At 38.3% G+C, this 17,396-nt stretch overlaps 1 protein-coding gene across 1 annotated transcript in view; it reads right to left on the bottom strand.

The window, feature by feature from the left end:
• EMC2 (ER membrane protein complex subunit 2) overlaps nt 1-17,042 on the bottom strand; it is a 47,028-nt gene extending 29,986 nt beyond the window's left edge. The window contains exons 1-5 of the mRNA XM_082753450.1: nt 16,963-17,042; nt 11,923-12,036; nt 8,660-8,724; nt 5,033-5,118; nt 2,749-2,806 (exon numbers count right to left, since the gene is read on the bottom strand). Of these exons, the coding sequence (XP_082609576.1) occupies nt 2,749-2,806; nt 5,033-5,118; nt 8,660-8,724; nt 11,923-12,036; nt 16,963-17,002 (363 nt within the window). The 5' untranslated portion in view covers nt 17,003-17,042. The remainder of the gene's footprint in view (nt 1-2,748; nt 2,807-5,032; nt 5,119-8,659; nt 8,725-11,922; nt 12,037-16,962) is intronic.
• Between the last annotated feature and the right edge of the window lie 354 nt (nt 17,043-17,396).

Genomic DNA, 17,396 nt, shown 5'->3' with positions numbered 1-17,396 from the left:
GGCTCTACAGTGCTTAGACTTAATTTCTTTTTGTCCCACTGTCTAGTGGGACTGCTGCTGTCAGAGGAGCAGCAGCACCGCTCATTACTCTGGCGAAAGGAGCTTGCTTACAAGGCACGCTCCCTTCCTTGCAGCTCAGTCCTTGTGTTGCTGCAAGCTCCTGCGGTGGCAGTCTGTATAGAGCACCAGCTTGCCTGGCTCATACTTGGTACCTGCGCTCTCAGGCACAAAGCACCGTCCTTGTGGGGCCATTGGGGCACTTCAGACATCCTGATGGAAAGTGTGACCCCCAGGCATTGAAGAGAACAAACGACATAAACTTGAAAATAAAACTGCTGTGGTTTCATAGATCACATCTCCCTCCTGCTGCCCAGATAGAGCCCTCCGTTGCAAAAGAGGGGAAGAAGTGGGGTAAATCTTTTCGGGTTTCAATTAATCTTTGAGGGCAACCCTCGTCAACAAGGGCACAAGCAATGAGGTCTGGTTGCAGCCTGGGAACATTTAATGGAAAATCATAGAATCATAGAATCATAGAATATCCTGAGTTGGAAGGGACCCTTAAGGATCATCAAGTCCAACTCTTGACACCGCACAGGTCTACCCAAAAGTTCAGACCATGTGCCTAAGTTCACAGTCCAATCTCTTCTTAAATTCAGACAGGCTCGGTGCAGTGACCACTTCCCTGGGGAGCCTGTTCCAGTGTGCAACCACCCTCTCTGTGAAGAACCCCCTCCTGACGTCCAGCCTGTTGCAACTCCATCTGTTGTGATGGAGTTGCTTGAGGAAATTCCCCTTCCTGATATGGATTCTGGAGAAGTAAAAATAACTCAGGCTTCATTATTTCTTTCCTAAGACAAAGCATGGAGGAAAAAAGCACTTGTTTTGAACTTAATCATTTATATGATGAAGGTCAAAACATTTACCCATTACTATCCCTGACAATCTTCTCAGTTCAGTAACTCACTTCCAAATTTTACTCCTCATAGATAACATTTCAGTGAGGTTGCAATCAGAAATAGCCAAAGTTAGCCTTTTCAATTTTTCCTCAATAAATAGATTTATATTCTTTCAAGGAAGGCAGACGTTGCAAAGATGGTTATAGTTTTCAACAGTGTAAGCCCCTACCTAAATCACTTTTAAAATTAAGAAGTTAGTAGCTTTAAGGTACTTTTGTCGACTTTGAAAACTTTACCCTGATCCGGAACTCCAGTGATTTACAGGAACCCGAGGAGATGAGTGACCCTTTCACACAACCCAGAACAGCCTGTCAGACATCATTTTAGCTAGCTGCATTTAGGAAATCTGCCATCTCCTCTAAGAGCAGAGGTAGTGACCAGCACCTTGCCAAAATACATATTCCCTAAAACCTGCACCAGTCATCTGGATTTATCAAACATTTGCAGAACTCTCTAAAGGGAAAGCAAAAATACAAGCGTTTATAAACCTGCCATAAGCTAGCCTGGAAATTATAGGCATATAACATCAGATAAAACATTTGTTCCAAAATCCTCCCTCAAAAGTCATCTGAAAGGAGAACTCAGATATGTCAGGGAAGTATTTTATGTATCAACACTAGAGTATTGGGTGCAAGACCACAACACTCCTTGTTCTCACAGTGTTTTAAGTGCCTTATATTCGAGTTCCATGAAGTAGCAACTTAAATGATTATACAATCTTTTCCAAAGCTTATTCCCTCCCTTCACTTACAAGCATGGAGAATGATTGTTTCAGCTTTCTGCCCTGCATCAGTGCTCCATGTGAGAGCACATTCTAGCCTAGATTCCCACAAATTGCCATGTCTTAATGATTTCTTCAAAGGAGCAATGCCCATCTGGACGACCACATCAAATAAACCAAGCGCAGACAGGCTGAGGTGCAAAAAGCACCAGTGAAGGTTTAGATGAGACTGACAAAGCATCGACAGTAGATAAATTATTATATTTACATAGAAGTCTATCAAACATAGGTCCAGTTCCTCAAAACCATGTAACACCGACAAACATATACCTCAAATGGACAATGAATAGTAATAGTTGTTAACTGACATTGCACCATGTGACATAAAAATTATGAAACTCTGTATTTTCTTCATATTTCTAATTTTATCCTTGCTGGGAAAACCAAAAAAAACAAACAAAAAAATAAGTCATTTAAATACACAGCTACAAGTTAGACTTTCATTATGGCATGTAATAACTCAAGGTGGCTTACACAACCAATACTGAAAAAATCCTTAAAAAAAATATAGTCTGTCTCAGATTTTGCTTTATATACCTGGCCAGCTTTATGGCATTTTGTTTCAAAAGCTAATGAGGCATTCCAAATAATAAATCAAAGTAATTCTAGTATTCAAGCACTACCTGAGTGCATTCATACTTAATCTTCAAGTAAGATTAAGCTTTAGGAAGACAGAGGACACATGGTAGACTATATTGGTTCTTTAAATACTAAATATTCAGGGAAAATGGAAAAGCTAAAAGGCCTAATATAAGACCTATTAAGCTTTCTGGAAAGGTTAACAGTTATAATCCTATGTCTTCAAAATTCAGTGTTAAAGAAAAGATTAAATCATACCTTCTGTTCTTGAAGAGAATCTCATTTGTTCTAACAAACATAACATACCAGGTGATTACACTAGGAAACTAAGGGAAACAAATACAGTAATACAGGCAAACTAATCTCCACAGCGAGACCATCAAAATGTTATCAAACAAACCACTGCAATTCAGAAAAATCTTTTGAACTTACTGTATTAGTTGAATCTTCTTGTAAAATTCGATCATATAACTGTATGGCATCATCATACCTGTTCAAAGAAATCATTCACATTTATTTCTGTTAAGACAGAACAGAACTCTTTGACTTTCTGACTATCCTATCTTTATGCAAACTATAATCGTGCAGAATTTCTCTTAAGTGAATGCTGAATATGAACTGCATTATTTTATGTCACCGAGTTAAAAACAAAATAAACGGCAATTCATTCATGGAATACTGTTTCACCAACAGCTTATAGGCTCTACACCAAAGCTGTCTTACTTTCTTGTCTGTTCTCTTCTTCTGTACCCAATAGGTCCAATCACCACATTGCAACTATTACTTGTCATTTCGTAAGAAGTAGAAACCCCAAAACTTCAAAGGCCATCCAAAATAATGACTTTTCATCTCATTATTATAATTTAAAACTTCATACAAGTCTTTTCTGTTATGATTTTAAAAATCTAAGCTTTAATTTGCTTGTTTAGCTAGCTCCATACAGAACGGTATTCTCTTGATCAACGCCTACAAGGACACTTCTCACTTTCTCTTCTTTCTGCTGAGGAAGGCAGGATCTTAACAACACCTGGAGTCACTGAGAATTAAGTGCACTCCTCCTATAGAGTGCAAGGTCACTGCTGTTTAGGCCTCCCTAGGCTTCCCTTCCAGTCCCAGGCACAGCTCAGAATACCTAAAAATGGGTACCTGTACAAGAAAACCTAGAGCTAAAGCCCCTCTTTCTCCTCTGAGTTCTAGAGAAAACCCATGGAGATGAAACCTTGACTTCTGTTAATACTTTGCCTTGATAGTCCAGTCTCAATGATCTAAACTGACAGCAACATTCTGTCAAGAATTTTTACAGGCATTTTTGGAAAACTGCAGCTCAATCCCACTTCACAGCTGAAACAACAGTCGATGTTTTGTAGTTACCATCTCTTACAAAGACGTACTCCCACACAGTAACATCTTCAACATAGTCACATAAGCCTGAACAGAATTATGATTTTTGCACTTTTGGAGAGGTTTTGGGAATGGGGAGAAATGTGCTGCCAATCTCTCACTGTATTCATAGATACAGATTGTTTCAAACATAAGTTTGTAAAGACCTCCAAGATCATCTGGTCCAGCCATCCCCCCTTGTAGGCAGAAAGAAAACTAAGTTTTAATGGACATTCTTCAGGAAGTTATGTAGAGTATGAAATGTGGAACATTTAGTTGCACTATGACTGTTCCTATGGCAGTGGAGCCCAGTTATCCTCTCTTTTTGTTCCAAGCAATGGACCTTCACTACTGGTTCATATCAAATTGCATTTTCAAAGTTCATTTTGCAAGGAACATCTGCTAAATAAATAAACTATAATAAAGCATTTAGGAGTTTACTTTTAAATTCTAATTCTCTCTTACCAAGATGGGCCAAAAGCTCAAAATCTCATTAATTCCGTATGCAGAATGTGGCATGGAATAGATTTGCTGGAGTTCAAAGGCACAGGAAGCTAAAACTCCTGCGCATACTTTTAGCAGCACTCTGCAAAACCCAAAACAAGTGCCTGAGAACAACATGTTGGTATTAAGGAAATAATCAAAGGCGAAAGGCAGACAAAAGCGGTCAACCTCAAGCCTTGAGGTCATTCATCTCGGAAAACTAACTTCTCAGCTGTTCATTATTTTAGTAATTCCTATTAAATTTTGCATGTTATAACCATTCTATAGGATATTTCAAAAAGGTCACTCTAACTTTAGGTTTCTGCCATTCTATTCCAGGTTTGGTGGAGGTTTTTTGAATTGCTTCTAATTCTAATTAAGTCTATAGATTTAATTCTTATTAAATTCCACTGGATTTTTTCACACTCAAAACAAATAAACAACAAAACCTCTATTTTGCAGTAATTGTGAGTACAACAAAGCAAAAATAAATAAATAAAGAGCTGTCACTCATTTTCACATGCTGCTCCAAACCTGTAAGATGAAATGTATACCTCACAGGCCTTGCCAAAAAAATGCCTAGTGTTTAAGTGTATAATAGCTTAAACTGTCAAGTAATAGATCTTTTTAATCTATGAAATCTGATGAAAGATTGCAAAAATGTAACATCGTATAGTACAGGCAAAAATGCAATAAAAATGTCTAAACATAATATGATCATGCACACGATTATTTTCTTTAAAGAAAATGGTCAGTATTGCTTTGCCATGTGCTTACGATGCCTGAATTCCTTTTTAAGAAATAGCATGCACCTTTCCATACAGAAATTATATTTTTTTAATCTAGGTTTTACCTTTCCATAGCTTCAAATCTCATTCCAGTTAATCGCTTAACTCTGTGGCTCCCAGGAAACTGCCTCCTTAGTTCCTGAAGACAAAACTGTACAAAGAAAATCAAAAATACTATTGTGAACATAGTTATCTATACTGAAGCAGGAAAGGAAAAAAGTCCTTGACTGCCTGCAATGATTAAAAGCAAATACTAATTTTTGAAATACGTTAAAAAAATTATTGATAAAGAGAAGTTCAGTAACCGAAACTTTGTCTGTAAGAAGGCTAATTCTAAAAAATATTTTCCATATAGTTTGTTAAATCATCAAGACTCCATGGAAATAGTTATTTGCCCAGAAAATTAAACTCATCTACTAAAACTGTTCTGATACTATTAAACACTGCAGTCTACTTAGTTGCTTCATAATACCACAAGAAATTAAAAAAGAAAAAGAAAAAAGATAAATGGTAAGAGCTCATGTGATAATTCTTTAATAAAAGAATACCTCATAATGGAACAAACTATGCTAATACTATGCTCTGTGTTTATTTTTTAAATAAAACTTTGAAATCCAAAGAAAATGTTTGTCACTGGGTTGGACTGAGCCCACTGGCAGAGGAGGCATAACTTCTAACTCCTGAAATCAATGAGACACCTGGGCTAGATAAAATTAATCACAAGCAGACTCTTCTTGATTAGGGGAGAAAAAAAAAAAAAAAAAAAAAGGATAAAAGGATGTTTGGTAGAGGGACTGAGTCACAACTTCCCCAGAGCAAACTGACTATAACCATATTAGAAATGTGGCTAGATAGCAGTGCAAGGTTTGTAGGTGACTCATTACTCTTTGGTAAAAGACAGAATAGACCCCAAGCTCTTCAAAAGTCCAGTGGTTTGAATTACATAAAAAGCTTACACACAAACCTTCTTTTCAAAGCATTTAATTTATGCAACTGAGCTTATCAACCTGTTCCTGAGACCTAAGGTTCTGGCTAAGGCCTATCCACATAATCTGTTCCATCATCACATCCACTGGTTAAAGGAAAAAATACAGACAGTCAAGCAAATTGGTAAAAATTAGCAGATTGTGCCCCACAATCAGCAGATAAACTAGCATCTAGAAGAAAGACATCAACAGCGTAAGAAATGCTGATAAAGTAGCAGTGGAGCACAGGAGTACTGTGAAACTAGAACTGTTCATATTAGAACTGACAACTGTATTTATTTCAGCTGTATTTATTTCAACTAAATACAGCAGCCACAAGGCCAAAATAAACTCGTGTAGATTAAAAAAGACATCAAAAGCAATAATATGACATGAAAAGCTGTGAGACAATCTCAAAGAACTTGCTGCAATACTTTTGAAAGCAAAACAAAAAAGCCCTCTATCTGAATAAATTTCAAAAGTAAAGAAATATAAACCTGAACTTCAGCATGTAAAACATGGCTAGTGCAGGTGTCTGCCAGCAGTAAGTAATTTTCCCTAAAGCACATGCTTGAAAAAGAAGCAGGTAATTGCAGTAGCTGCATGCATTATACATTGTCATCACACGCATGACAAAGAAGACAACAATAATAAAAAGAAAACAAAACAAAACAAAAGCCAGATAAGTGATTTTGTGCAATCCATCTCAGCCTCCTCATTTGGAGCAGATGAGACCCATTCCCCTAAGCAAAATGCATCACAGCTGTCCAAAGCTTTTCTAAAAAACAGAAGTTCCAAAGCTGCTTGTCTACGGTGGGGCTACAGCTGTAGCAGAAAGCCACATACGAGGTTGACTTGATTGAATTAACTACTTATTATAAATCAATCAAAGAAAAAAAGTATCTCAGTTTCCCTCTAAGCTTTTAACCTCCTTTCTGAGCTGCATATAAAATGCTGCACTCCATGATCTTGAGCAATATACCTTAGAGGGCATAGAAACTGAAATTCAAAATCCCTTCCAGGGTGAGTAAAAACAAACAGTGTTTCAAAACCGATCTTTCAACACTGTCTGCCTCAACAATTTCATGAAAGTCTTCCTAAAAAGACCCTGGAAATAAAGACCAAAACTGTTTTAGATATAAATCAGAACACAGAAATACATTTATTTAAACAGTAAGTCTGTTTGTTTTTGTTTAAACAGACAGTTATATACTACAAATGTTTTCTTTTGGGACACAAAAGAAAGGGAAGTTCAGTGGGTTCACAACAAGTTCAATGAGTTGTGCTGTGTTTTCCAGTGTACTCCATTTTACCATACACATATGAAAGATGAGATAAACTTGTCTAGTTCTGCCTACTTTCAAATTGCCCTTCTCCCAGTTACATCCTCTAGTCTGACCCCTTGTATATCACAGGCCATTAAATTTCACCCAAATGACACCACATGAAGCTCAAAGACTTTATGTGGTGTCTTGCTGTCTGAGGGAGAATAAGGCACTGGAAGAGTAATTCCCATGAAGGACCTGAACTTTTGAAAGGATCTTTCTTTTTACTTTGAATGAGCTCAAGGTTGTTGGCTTTCAAGGCACAAGACAAGCCCATGATTTTTTCTCAGTCATTTGTGAAGGACGTATGAAAATGTTATTAAAATTTGACTGCAAAGCAGTTTTTTTTCCTTTTTCAGTTCCTGCCTTTAGAGGAGCCGCTAAAGTCATGGTATTTGTTTTTTTTTAGTGGTGATGGCATCAAATTTCATTAGTTAAGATTTTTAAACAAGCTCATTTTATCTGAATTGCTACTTGTATAATTCAAATAAATTTACATACAAAATTACTAAAACCAAATACCCATTACCAATATTTATATTAAAACCACTGAATAATTTGAATTAGAAAGGGCCTTTGGAGGTCACCTGTGCTAAATCCCCAGTCATAACAGCCAGAAGGTGGTTCAGGCCACATCACAATGTTTCCGAGTACCTCCAAAGAAGGAAAAAATACTGCTTCTCTGTGCCATGTGTCCTGAAGTGTTCACCATCCTCATTGTTACAAGCTTTTTCCTGATGCTAGAAATTGGAATTTCCTCTGTTGCTGCATATGTCTATCACAGCTGTCTGCTGATACACCTCTACAAGTCTGTCTCTACTTTCTTTGTAACTTCCCACTACATATTATATATGCAGAGATTTGAAGATCACAATAAGATCTCCTCTTCACTTTCTAAGGACTTGAACACATATCTCTCAGCCTTTCTGTATACATTATGAAGTCCAGCTCCTTATTCATCTTGGTGGCCATCTGCTGGGATTGCTCCAATAGGGCAGTGACTTTGTCAGCAAGAATAGCCAGCACAACATGTAATATGATGTATGTGGCAGGGCATTTTACCTCAAAACATTCAAGAAACAATATAATCGGAGAGGTTTTTAATAAACAAACACACTCTGTGCAATATGGCAACTTCAGTATTATTCTTGACATTTAGCCCATACCAGAGTAGCTGTAAATATTTTCAGGGCTATTGGAAGAGACACGATCTGTCTAAACAAAAGTCACACATGAGAGAAGGTGGGTGGAGATGGTTTCTTCCCAGCAGTCTTTTTCTCGATATTCTATAAGTCTAAGCTATGAACTTCAGAATATCCTATAACTGTCCAAAGAGCTATCTGGAAGAAATACCCAGGAAGAAAACCGAAGGTTTGAGAGAAAAGTCAACATGAAAACTTACCATTGCCAAATCATCTCGACTGCAGTCCAGGGCAGCAATCATCACCTGTTCATATATTATCCAAACTGGACATAAAAGAGACATGAAATTTAGATAATTGTTGTTGTGTTTTGTTGTTTGTTTTTGTTTTTTAAGATTATGGGAAACACCTACAGTGTAAACAAGGTTAATGAATTCTGTCTGTTTATCTTTCCCCTACTACTCCTGTGGATCACTACTGAAACAGGGACATTTAAAGAAACTGCTGGAATTAATTAAAAACGCATTAAAGCAGTTTTATTGCTTTCAGTAACATAAAGTACCTTTTGACATCTTGAAAGTCAAAAAGCTCTAATCCTCTGCTATTCCTAACATTATAGCTGCAATCTTTTAAACAGATCCCCATTAGGACATGCTCTCTGATCAGACCTGGAGAACAGCCATTTGGGCTAGAATGAAAACAAATTTTCCTTAACTGTTTCACTGCCAGAAGTCCTATAAATACTGTCTTCTTCCTGGAGCTAAACAATGTCTCTAAATCAATGACAGATTATAATAGTTCTGTTTTAGGCCTACCGAGTTCTTGAATGTACAGAACTTAACAATACAGCTACACAAGTGACAGAAAGTCATGCTATGGCAGAAGGAAACATGTAATGCTGCAAGTACTGACTGCATTATGTTGTCTGTAACCCTTCTTCCCCATTGGAACCATCTGTAGGGCATATATTCTCTTTTTACCATATAACATACATAATCTTTTCATGAATGTAAAAATACGTTTTTTACATACAAAATACAGATAACATAACACACAATTTAAATGCTGTATGTAAGTTAAAAAAAAAAATCAATTTTATAGCTTATGAACAGCTCTCCTCATTAGAACAAACCTCTACTTTGATGCTCTATCCCTAATACATGTCAATGTCAGATATTTCACAAAAGAACATTTGCAGCAAGAGCCTGAAATAACCATTTCAGGGGTAGGTATGAGTTTTTCTAACTTGTATTAAAACTTTCTAACTTAAGCTTAGTAAAAAATAACACAAAGCCAAGGGTCTTACTCTTCTACTTTGAAATCTAATTCTATAAATTTGGTCTACTGAGTGTCCAAATGAATCCCTAGTTTTCATGAAAATTATGAAGTGGATATTATACCCTCACCCTTTAGGCTCAAAATTCAGTTAGCTATTTTTATTTTTAAAACTTCAGTAATGATAAAATCCTCATTTTTTTTTTCCAATTATATTGGATGCCTTCTGCCTGGGGACCCAAGTTACATGGATATCCAAATAAATGTATCCCACTGCATTCACTATTTTGCCTTCTGTACGCATTCTGGAATTAAACATTGTAATATCCAGTTTTGTTTTTTTTTTTTGAAAATACATTAAGCAACAAGACATCCATTGTATACAACTCATTCACCTTTCATAGCTATCCAATAAAGAATTCTATGTGAGCTATAGGTCTCATTGCTGCTGCTGTTTTGTTTTTTAAACTGCACAAAGTTGCCATTCTGACAGTACTTTTAAAAAAAGGGAACCCAATTACATACATAAATTTTAAATACTTTTATCCATTTGCTAAGGAACTTAGAAAATGAAGCTACTTAATCTAACAAATTCTGAATGTCAGGTTTATGAAGTAATAAGATACATACATCATGAAAAGGTCGTATTTGACACTGACAAGAAAGGAATGACAAGTACTGACTTTGCTTGTGTTACTTAGGACAGTGTTTCAGAAGGACACTGTTAAGATCTGAGAGGAATGCCACGATCCTAGAGGAATACCAAGATCTTCAATAATGGCTCAATAAACTACAATTCTCACAGATTATTAACAACATTGTAATGAGAAAGTAAAATCAAAGTGTTTTTTTTTTTTTTTTTCTATAGCAGAGGGACATGATAACAATTCTTTTGCAGGTCACTGTATTAAGCCCATCCTGCAGCCTACCAGCAAGTGCATTCATCAGTTACAGTGTAAGACAAGCACAGAACATTGTCTTCAGGTACTGAATCTCCAAACACTTCATGCTTCACTGCTATGAAGTCTTTTACATGATACATGTAACACATGAATACATGATTGATTCTTTGGGTAGATTATCCACACGTTTATACCTGAAAAAGTATAACATTGGTGACTAAGTTTCTGAGAAGTGAGCGAGCTTCACTACAGAATTACTGCCCAGAGGTTCTGCAAGGCAGAACCAGAGCAAAGTACTGACATCAAGGTCTACTTGTAGAACCACAAAGTCTACCTGTAGACCACAAAGCCAGCACCAAAAAATGCCTCACCTGATAAATTAATGAAGCAAAATGTTTTCCTGAAGTAACTATGTGAATTCTGGAACACTGGATGCAGTTAGCTATTCAAAATTAAAGTTAACTTACTAAAGCTCAACAAAGTTATTAGTATATTATAGCTTATATTAGTAAATACATTGCATTATTGTGGCTGCAAAAATCCACTAGGTTCTACACAACAGCAATTAAGAAAAATTCAAGAACTAAAATAAAAATGTATTGAAATGAAGTCTATATAAAGTTATCTGAACTATAAAGACTGGAAAATACAGAAAAAAGAATGAGCATTAAAATAAAAACCTGCCTGTGTGACACTTTGTTATACTTTGTTTTCTATTATGCTTACAGTACAGAGTGCTATTATACAGTTGTGACATGTTTCCAAACAATTCTTTTGCAGTACGAAACATCACATGCCAAGTTTCTGTCTCCTCCTGTCTATGAAGTTAGTATAAGGCAGTTAAAATAATGTAAAAATAATAATTGCATGGATAGTGGAGATGTAGAGCTAATCTTCATCTGTAATATCACAAATGTAATGATATAATAAAAATGGCCTTAATATTAATTTCTGCAGCATGTATGATTTGATTAAGGAACAGCTTTCTCTATTATAAAATTATCCTTTTAGATGTTTGCTGTGCTGTTGAAGAACAGAAAATCAGTCAAATGACAGCTACATAAAAGACTAACAACTTCATATAATCATCTAACTCATAGTATAGCAAACTAAGTGTTCTAGCAGGTAATTTTTCCATCTGTTTTCACTGCACCCCATATTTGGGAAACAAAATCTGGGAATTTTGGCAGCCTGATATAATAAAAAGTTAATATATATTCTAGCAACACCAGCAGATACACAAAGGCAACATAGAGGTATAACACAGAGTCTGAAAAAAGAAAAACGAAAGCAGACAAATGCATAAAATCTAAAAGCAATGAATGCCGTAAAAAATGTTTCCTTACTGTCATCTCCAAGCTTAGAGGCATATTCATTAATTAACTCTTCTCCAACATCCACTATCTGTTCACTGTTTCGGTAGTTTTCTTCCCTCCATTTCCTCATTTTATCACGCATATCTGAGGGTAAAGAGGAAAAGAAATCAGACTAAAATATTGCGATTTCCAGTTAGTAATGGGATTTGAAATTTATTTCTTTAAATTATGCACACGAAGAATGATTTAGAAAGCAACAGATCTGAAAAGGTGACTTCCATCAATAGAAGAAAACTACTAGAGAAGAGGTAGACCTCTGGAATTGTACCTCGAACCTTGCTTATGCTGTAATATAAGTAATCAATTCAACTTCTGAGTTTGCAGGCTATTTAGTTAATATGCAGTTAAAAAAAAAAAATAACAAACAACAAAACAGCACACACTCAAAACTGACACATGGTTACCCAATAAGTAATACAATTTCATGGACGTTACCCAGTGTTAGGAAACACAAGCTTCAGGAGTTTTCTTCCAAGTAGTATTACACTTACATTTACACACCATAACCAAAATTGCATTTCTACTCCATATGAATACACTTTCACTTGAAGAAAGAAAGTATTAGAAAAACAATGAGAACTCACTCACTGCTCATTTTTATCAGTGTAGGAAAAATGTTATAAAATTCTGTTCCAAAGAATCTGCACACTCATACCAATGGGAGCTGCAAGACAGACAGACGTGGAAACGAAGTGTTTCTATGTCAGGGAAGTGCTCAGAGGTGAAAACTCTCATTGCTCATCTAGATAAGATAAAGGCAGTTTCCTTTAGCTTTAGGATTTTTGTTTGCTTCCAGTTCCAAGAGTACATTAACTAGGAACTGTATCTCTGAGTCTGCGGGCATACTCAAGGTCATGCACCCAGCATCACCCAGCCTAGGTTTTATGCATCCTTTGGATTAGAAAATTGCTAAGAATGACTTTGTGCACATACTTACACTTCTATACTATACTATACATGCACGTGTCCCATACAAAAGAACACATTTTGGTTGTACTCAAGGAAAACAGTTTTACTATTAAGTAGTGGTTTTACTCCTAGGAAGGTGCCATGAAAACCACTGCCAGTATTTTATTTAACTTTACAACAGCTGGAAAAACAAACACAATGACAGATCTAAACACTGTCAGCTTTTCTTGCACTTCAAAACACACAGTTAATGTAACTGACAGCTAAAAATTCAGCACTGACTTTTCTTCCCTCCACCTGAAGTCATCTCGGATCACTCATAACACTGTTATTGTGCTACATTTTGCGTTTTGAAACTTGACCAAAACCACCACAGGGTTACGTTTCATACGCATGAGCAAAGTTAAATGGCTCTAGACACATGATGGTCCCTGGAAATTCAAAGTTAGACAGCAAGAATGTGAGAGAACATGAACAGTCACAAAACTTTACAAGCCACACGCATAAAAGCAAATCAGTCATCTGAATGTACTGGGAAATTATCAATGCCTCCTTTGCAGTCCAATTCCAAATGGAACAGTTTCTAAATTATGTACTAATAGAACGTACATCTACCATTCATCAACCAGTTACTGAAATTTACCGCAGTGGAAAAAGACAGAGCACAGCGTGTCAGACGACGACTGAAAAAAACAAAGTAAAACTCGATGTTCTCAGTCATGTGAATCCATCAAAAGGCTTATTAGTTTCAGAAGCACTGAATTCTAAACAAAAGGTAGAAGAAAATGCTAAAAACTGTAATAAAACTTACCAGGGCTTTTTACAGTGTTGTCAATTTTTTTACTATGAAAGCTATCAAAAGAGTCAGCCTCTAATAACTGAAGTCTTAGAGGCGAGTGTACAAAGGTTATGTAACACAAGGTTGGACAATAGCACCCTGGGATTAAGAAATGTCTAGTTTTAATTACAATTACTCCTCAGTTGTGTATGCAGGTTGGTCTTGAGCAACTAATGAACCTGGTTTAGGTTCTCTGCCTATACGTCCCAAAACATTTTAAGTTCGAAGGAACACGCACACATGCCATGAAATCTGATGTTCCCTAAAAACGTGCATGCAGTCCACAGGAGGCCAAAGGAAATAACCCATATTTTATTTTTCTTTCTGTTAAGGTGTCAGTTAATTTGGCCAGAGCAAGCAGATACTAAGTACTCCTTCTATAAGGATTCTTACTTTGATTCTTTAGTTGGACCATACGTTTCAAGTCCTCAGTATCTACCTCACATTCATTCTTCTTCCCTAACCCCCTAATCCCTGTTTCATCTTTGAGCAACATGTAATTAAAAACCACCCTGTTTAGAAAGGACTAAGACATGAAGGACACTTTTCAGATAAATATCAACCATAAACCTGGTTGCAAAATCAACCGTTCTGTTCAGGTTCTTTCTTAGGGACTAGGTCACAATGCTACTGGATCATCCCATGAATTAAAAGCCTCTTTGTACTGGGGATCCATTGAAAAACACAGGGAGTAGAGAGAAAAGCCTTCTTCTCTGAGAAGAGTCTTTGTGCTGCCTGTTGCAAGAATTTATTCGCTTGTTAAGAGATGCAAGATCAAGTAAGAAAGAGAAAAAAAAACACCACAATTTTTCAAACATGTGCTTCTGAAACAGATGTAGACCCCTGTACCAACACGGGTCTTCAAGGTCAAGATGCTCAAATGGCTTGAGCATCCTACACCCCCGATTTGCAGTCTTGTGATACTTGGAAGGAGACTTGGAGTCTCCTTCTCTGGAGATATCCAAAACCCGCCTGGAGGCCATCCTGCGCAATGTGCTCTAGGTGATCCGTCTCGGCAGGGGAGTTGGACTAGATGATCTTCAGAGGTCCCTGACTACCTCGGCCATTCTGTGACCTTTACATTAAAGCCACGTTGCCTCTGCAATACTCTCAGCCAAAACAAGGCAAGGCTAATTACAGAGAACATGTGTACAGCCACTGCACATTACTGGTCCGCAAAACATCCTACTTCTCTTCCCAATCACTGACACTTCAGAAATGAGGGGAAAAAATATAAACATCTGATTTTATATTTGAAACAGTTTATATTCAGGCAAAGGAAAAACGGAAAAAGTTATTTTCACGAGCTGTTTTCAGAGCAACTTTTGGGAAAGCCTAACAATAAAGCTAGTAATACTCCACACAACTTTCCTTCCCATGCAGCGGCCTCCCCACGAGTCTCTATTTCGGTTGAGCTTCACAACTGTTATTACCTTCTCACAAGACACATAAAAGCATTGGCAAGCCATCTTTTTCCAAAGTGCTAACTAGCCTAAGGACATCAAGGTAATGCAAGTGAGCATCAAAGAGAAAGTTAGCTACAAACAAACCACCATGCACAGTGGAAAGGAAGCCCTCTTTTTCATCCTTAAGCATTTCTTTTCTATACCAGACAAAATATTTTCTGAGATTAATGCAATTTGACCTGAAAACTAAACATTTCAAATTCCGTTCTGTTTTGCTTTGTAGCCTTTTAGAAAAAGGTGCTGGCTACCGACATCTGCTAAAATATATCCCATGCAGTGTTCCTCCTCTTTCCCCATTCTACAAAACCAAACCAACCAACAATCTATGCTGAGCATCGTTGTTAACTTTTTCCCCCAACTGCTTAATTATTTTTTCATAAACAATAAACAAACATCAACAACAACAACAAAAGACCACACTGCTTCTCCCTAACAACACGTTATCTTCTCTACCATAGAATATTTGCGACTCATTGGACTATTTAGCTAAAGGTTATTCCTTTATGGACAAAACTGATTAACTTGTTCCTGCTGGGAGACTCTTGGGCTCCAGTGCTATATGGACTTGCATTTGAACATGTGCTGCTTATGAGATGAGCCACTCACAATTTAAGGTAAACCATAGTTAACTACTGCTATAAAAAATCATTGTGATCAAATGGATATCAAAATCTGTAAAGCAGGCTTTTCAAAACCTTGATGTTCGTCTTCAAGATCTAGCAAAATATGAGATAATTTTCAGGCATTCAAGCCAATAGTGGTTTTCTTAGATTGGAAGATACTTGCTTTTTTATCCTAAACCTTGACCTAAACTAATTTATCACTTTTGAGGCTTTGACTAAAAGAAAAAGGGTCGACCATAGGTACAACCGCAAATTGATCAAGTATTGACATACTTTATCCCAACGTGTTTGGGGCAGTGGAAGAAACAGAGAAGCCTTTTCTTTCAAACTGAACCCCGGGCTTTCCACATGCACATACAAGGGCAGAGCAAATGAAAAACAAAACAAAACAAAACAAAACAGTTTCTGGCCAACAGTGGCCACATCCACCAGGAACCTTGCAAGAACAACCTGAGCTGATGCTGCAGTGGTTCAGAGCTGCAGCTCCTTGTGGAGGGGCTTTGGACAAAGCACCGCCAAAAGCCCATGTGTAGCTTGACTACCAGTAAGAAAGCTAATTTTTCCTGAACTGCTCTTACCAAACTGATAATGGCCATGAAGCATAGCTTAAAATGTGGTAGGGACATAAAGTTCAGCTGGTGTTTATATAATTTCTGAATAACATGAGTGGTGAGGAACATATCTTGGGACGAGATGGTGGCAGCAGCCAGCAGGGCCTGGATCCAGCGACCTGTGCCTCTGCTGGCACCACCAACAGCCCGGCCGGTATCCTGCTGGGCTCTGCAGCGCCCTGGGCCAGCAGAGCTTAAACACAGACCTGAGCGAGTAATTAAACTTGGTTAGAGCTCAAAAAAAAAAAAAAAAAAAAAAAAAAAAAAAAAAAAGCGAGCTGACACGAACTGCTGACCCGGTTCAGTTGCTGTTTATTTTCTCACAGGAGCACAAGGGGGGAGCAGCAGCGATGCCCCCAGGGGAGCGGGGGGTCCTTCAAGCACAGGGGGGACCCGCGACCCCCTCAGGCGTCCCCGGCCACCGGGGCCAGCACGTCCCGCGGCGACAACCCGGCCCCTCGCGGCTCCCCCCCGGGTTCTGCCGGGATCCTCCTCCGGCCGCAAGGCCCCCTGCCAGAGCCGCCCCGGCCTCCCGAGCCGCCCGCCCCGGTCCGCGGCGGTACCTTCCCAGGTCACGTCGTACATCTCCGAGACCTTCGCCATCTTGGCGGCCGCCCCGTGACGCGGCGCCGTGACGGCCCCGGCCCTCATTGGCGGCGATGGCGGCGGCGGGGCGAGGCCGGGCGGGGCGAAGGGGCGGCCGCCGGCGGGACCCCGCCTGAGGGACGGCGCTGAGGGGTTGCTGCCTGCCCGAGCCTAGCACCAAGGGTCGGGAGGAGGTTGTAGGGCGATCCCCCGAAGAGCCATTCTCGGCTGAGAGTTAATAAAAAGCTGGCGCTTGGCCTCTTGTGGTTTTGGTGTTGTTTTTTTTTCTTCCCCTCCGCCATTTGGCCGCGTGTACCCCCAGGGCCGTGTGTCCCCCTGTGTCTAGCAGAGCTGCTGTATTTCACAGAAACACAGCGAACAGCTCTGCTCGCCCTGACCACTGTTAACACGG

Source organism: Aythya marila (genome assembly GCF_965140915.1).
Source record: "Aythya marila genome assembly, chromosome: 2".
In the NCBI taxonomy this organism is placed as follows: Eukaryota; Metazoa; Chordata; class Aves; order Anseriformes; family Anatidae; genus Aythya; species Aythya marila.
The sequence above is the reverse complement of the archived record's forward strand: the minus strand, read 5'-3'. Positions and strand labels throughout refer to the sequence as shown.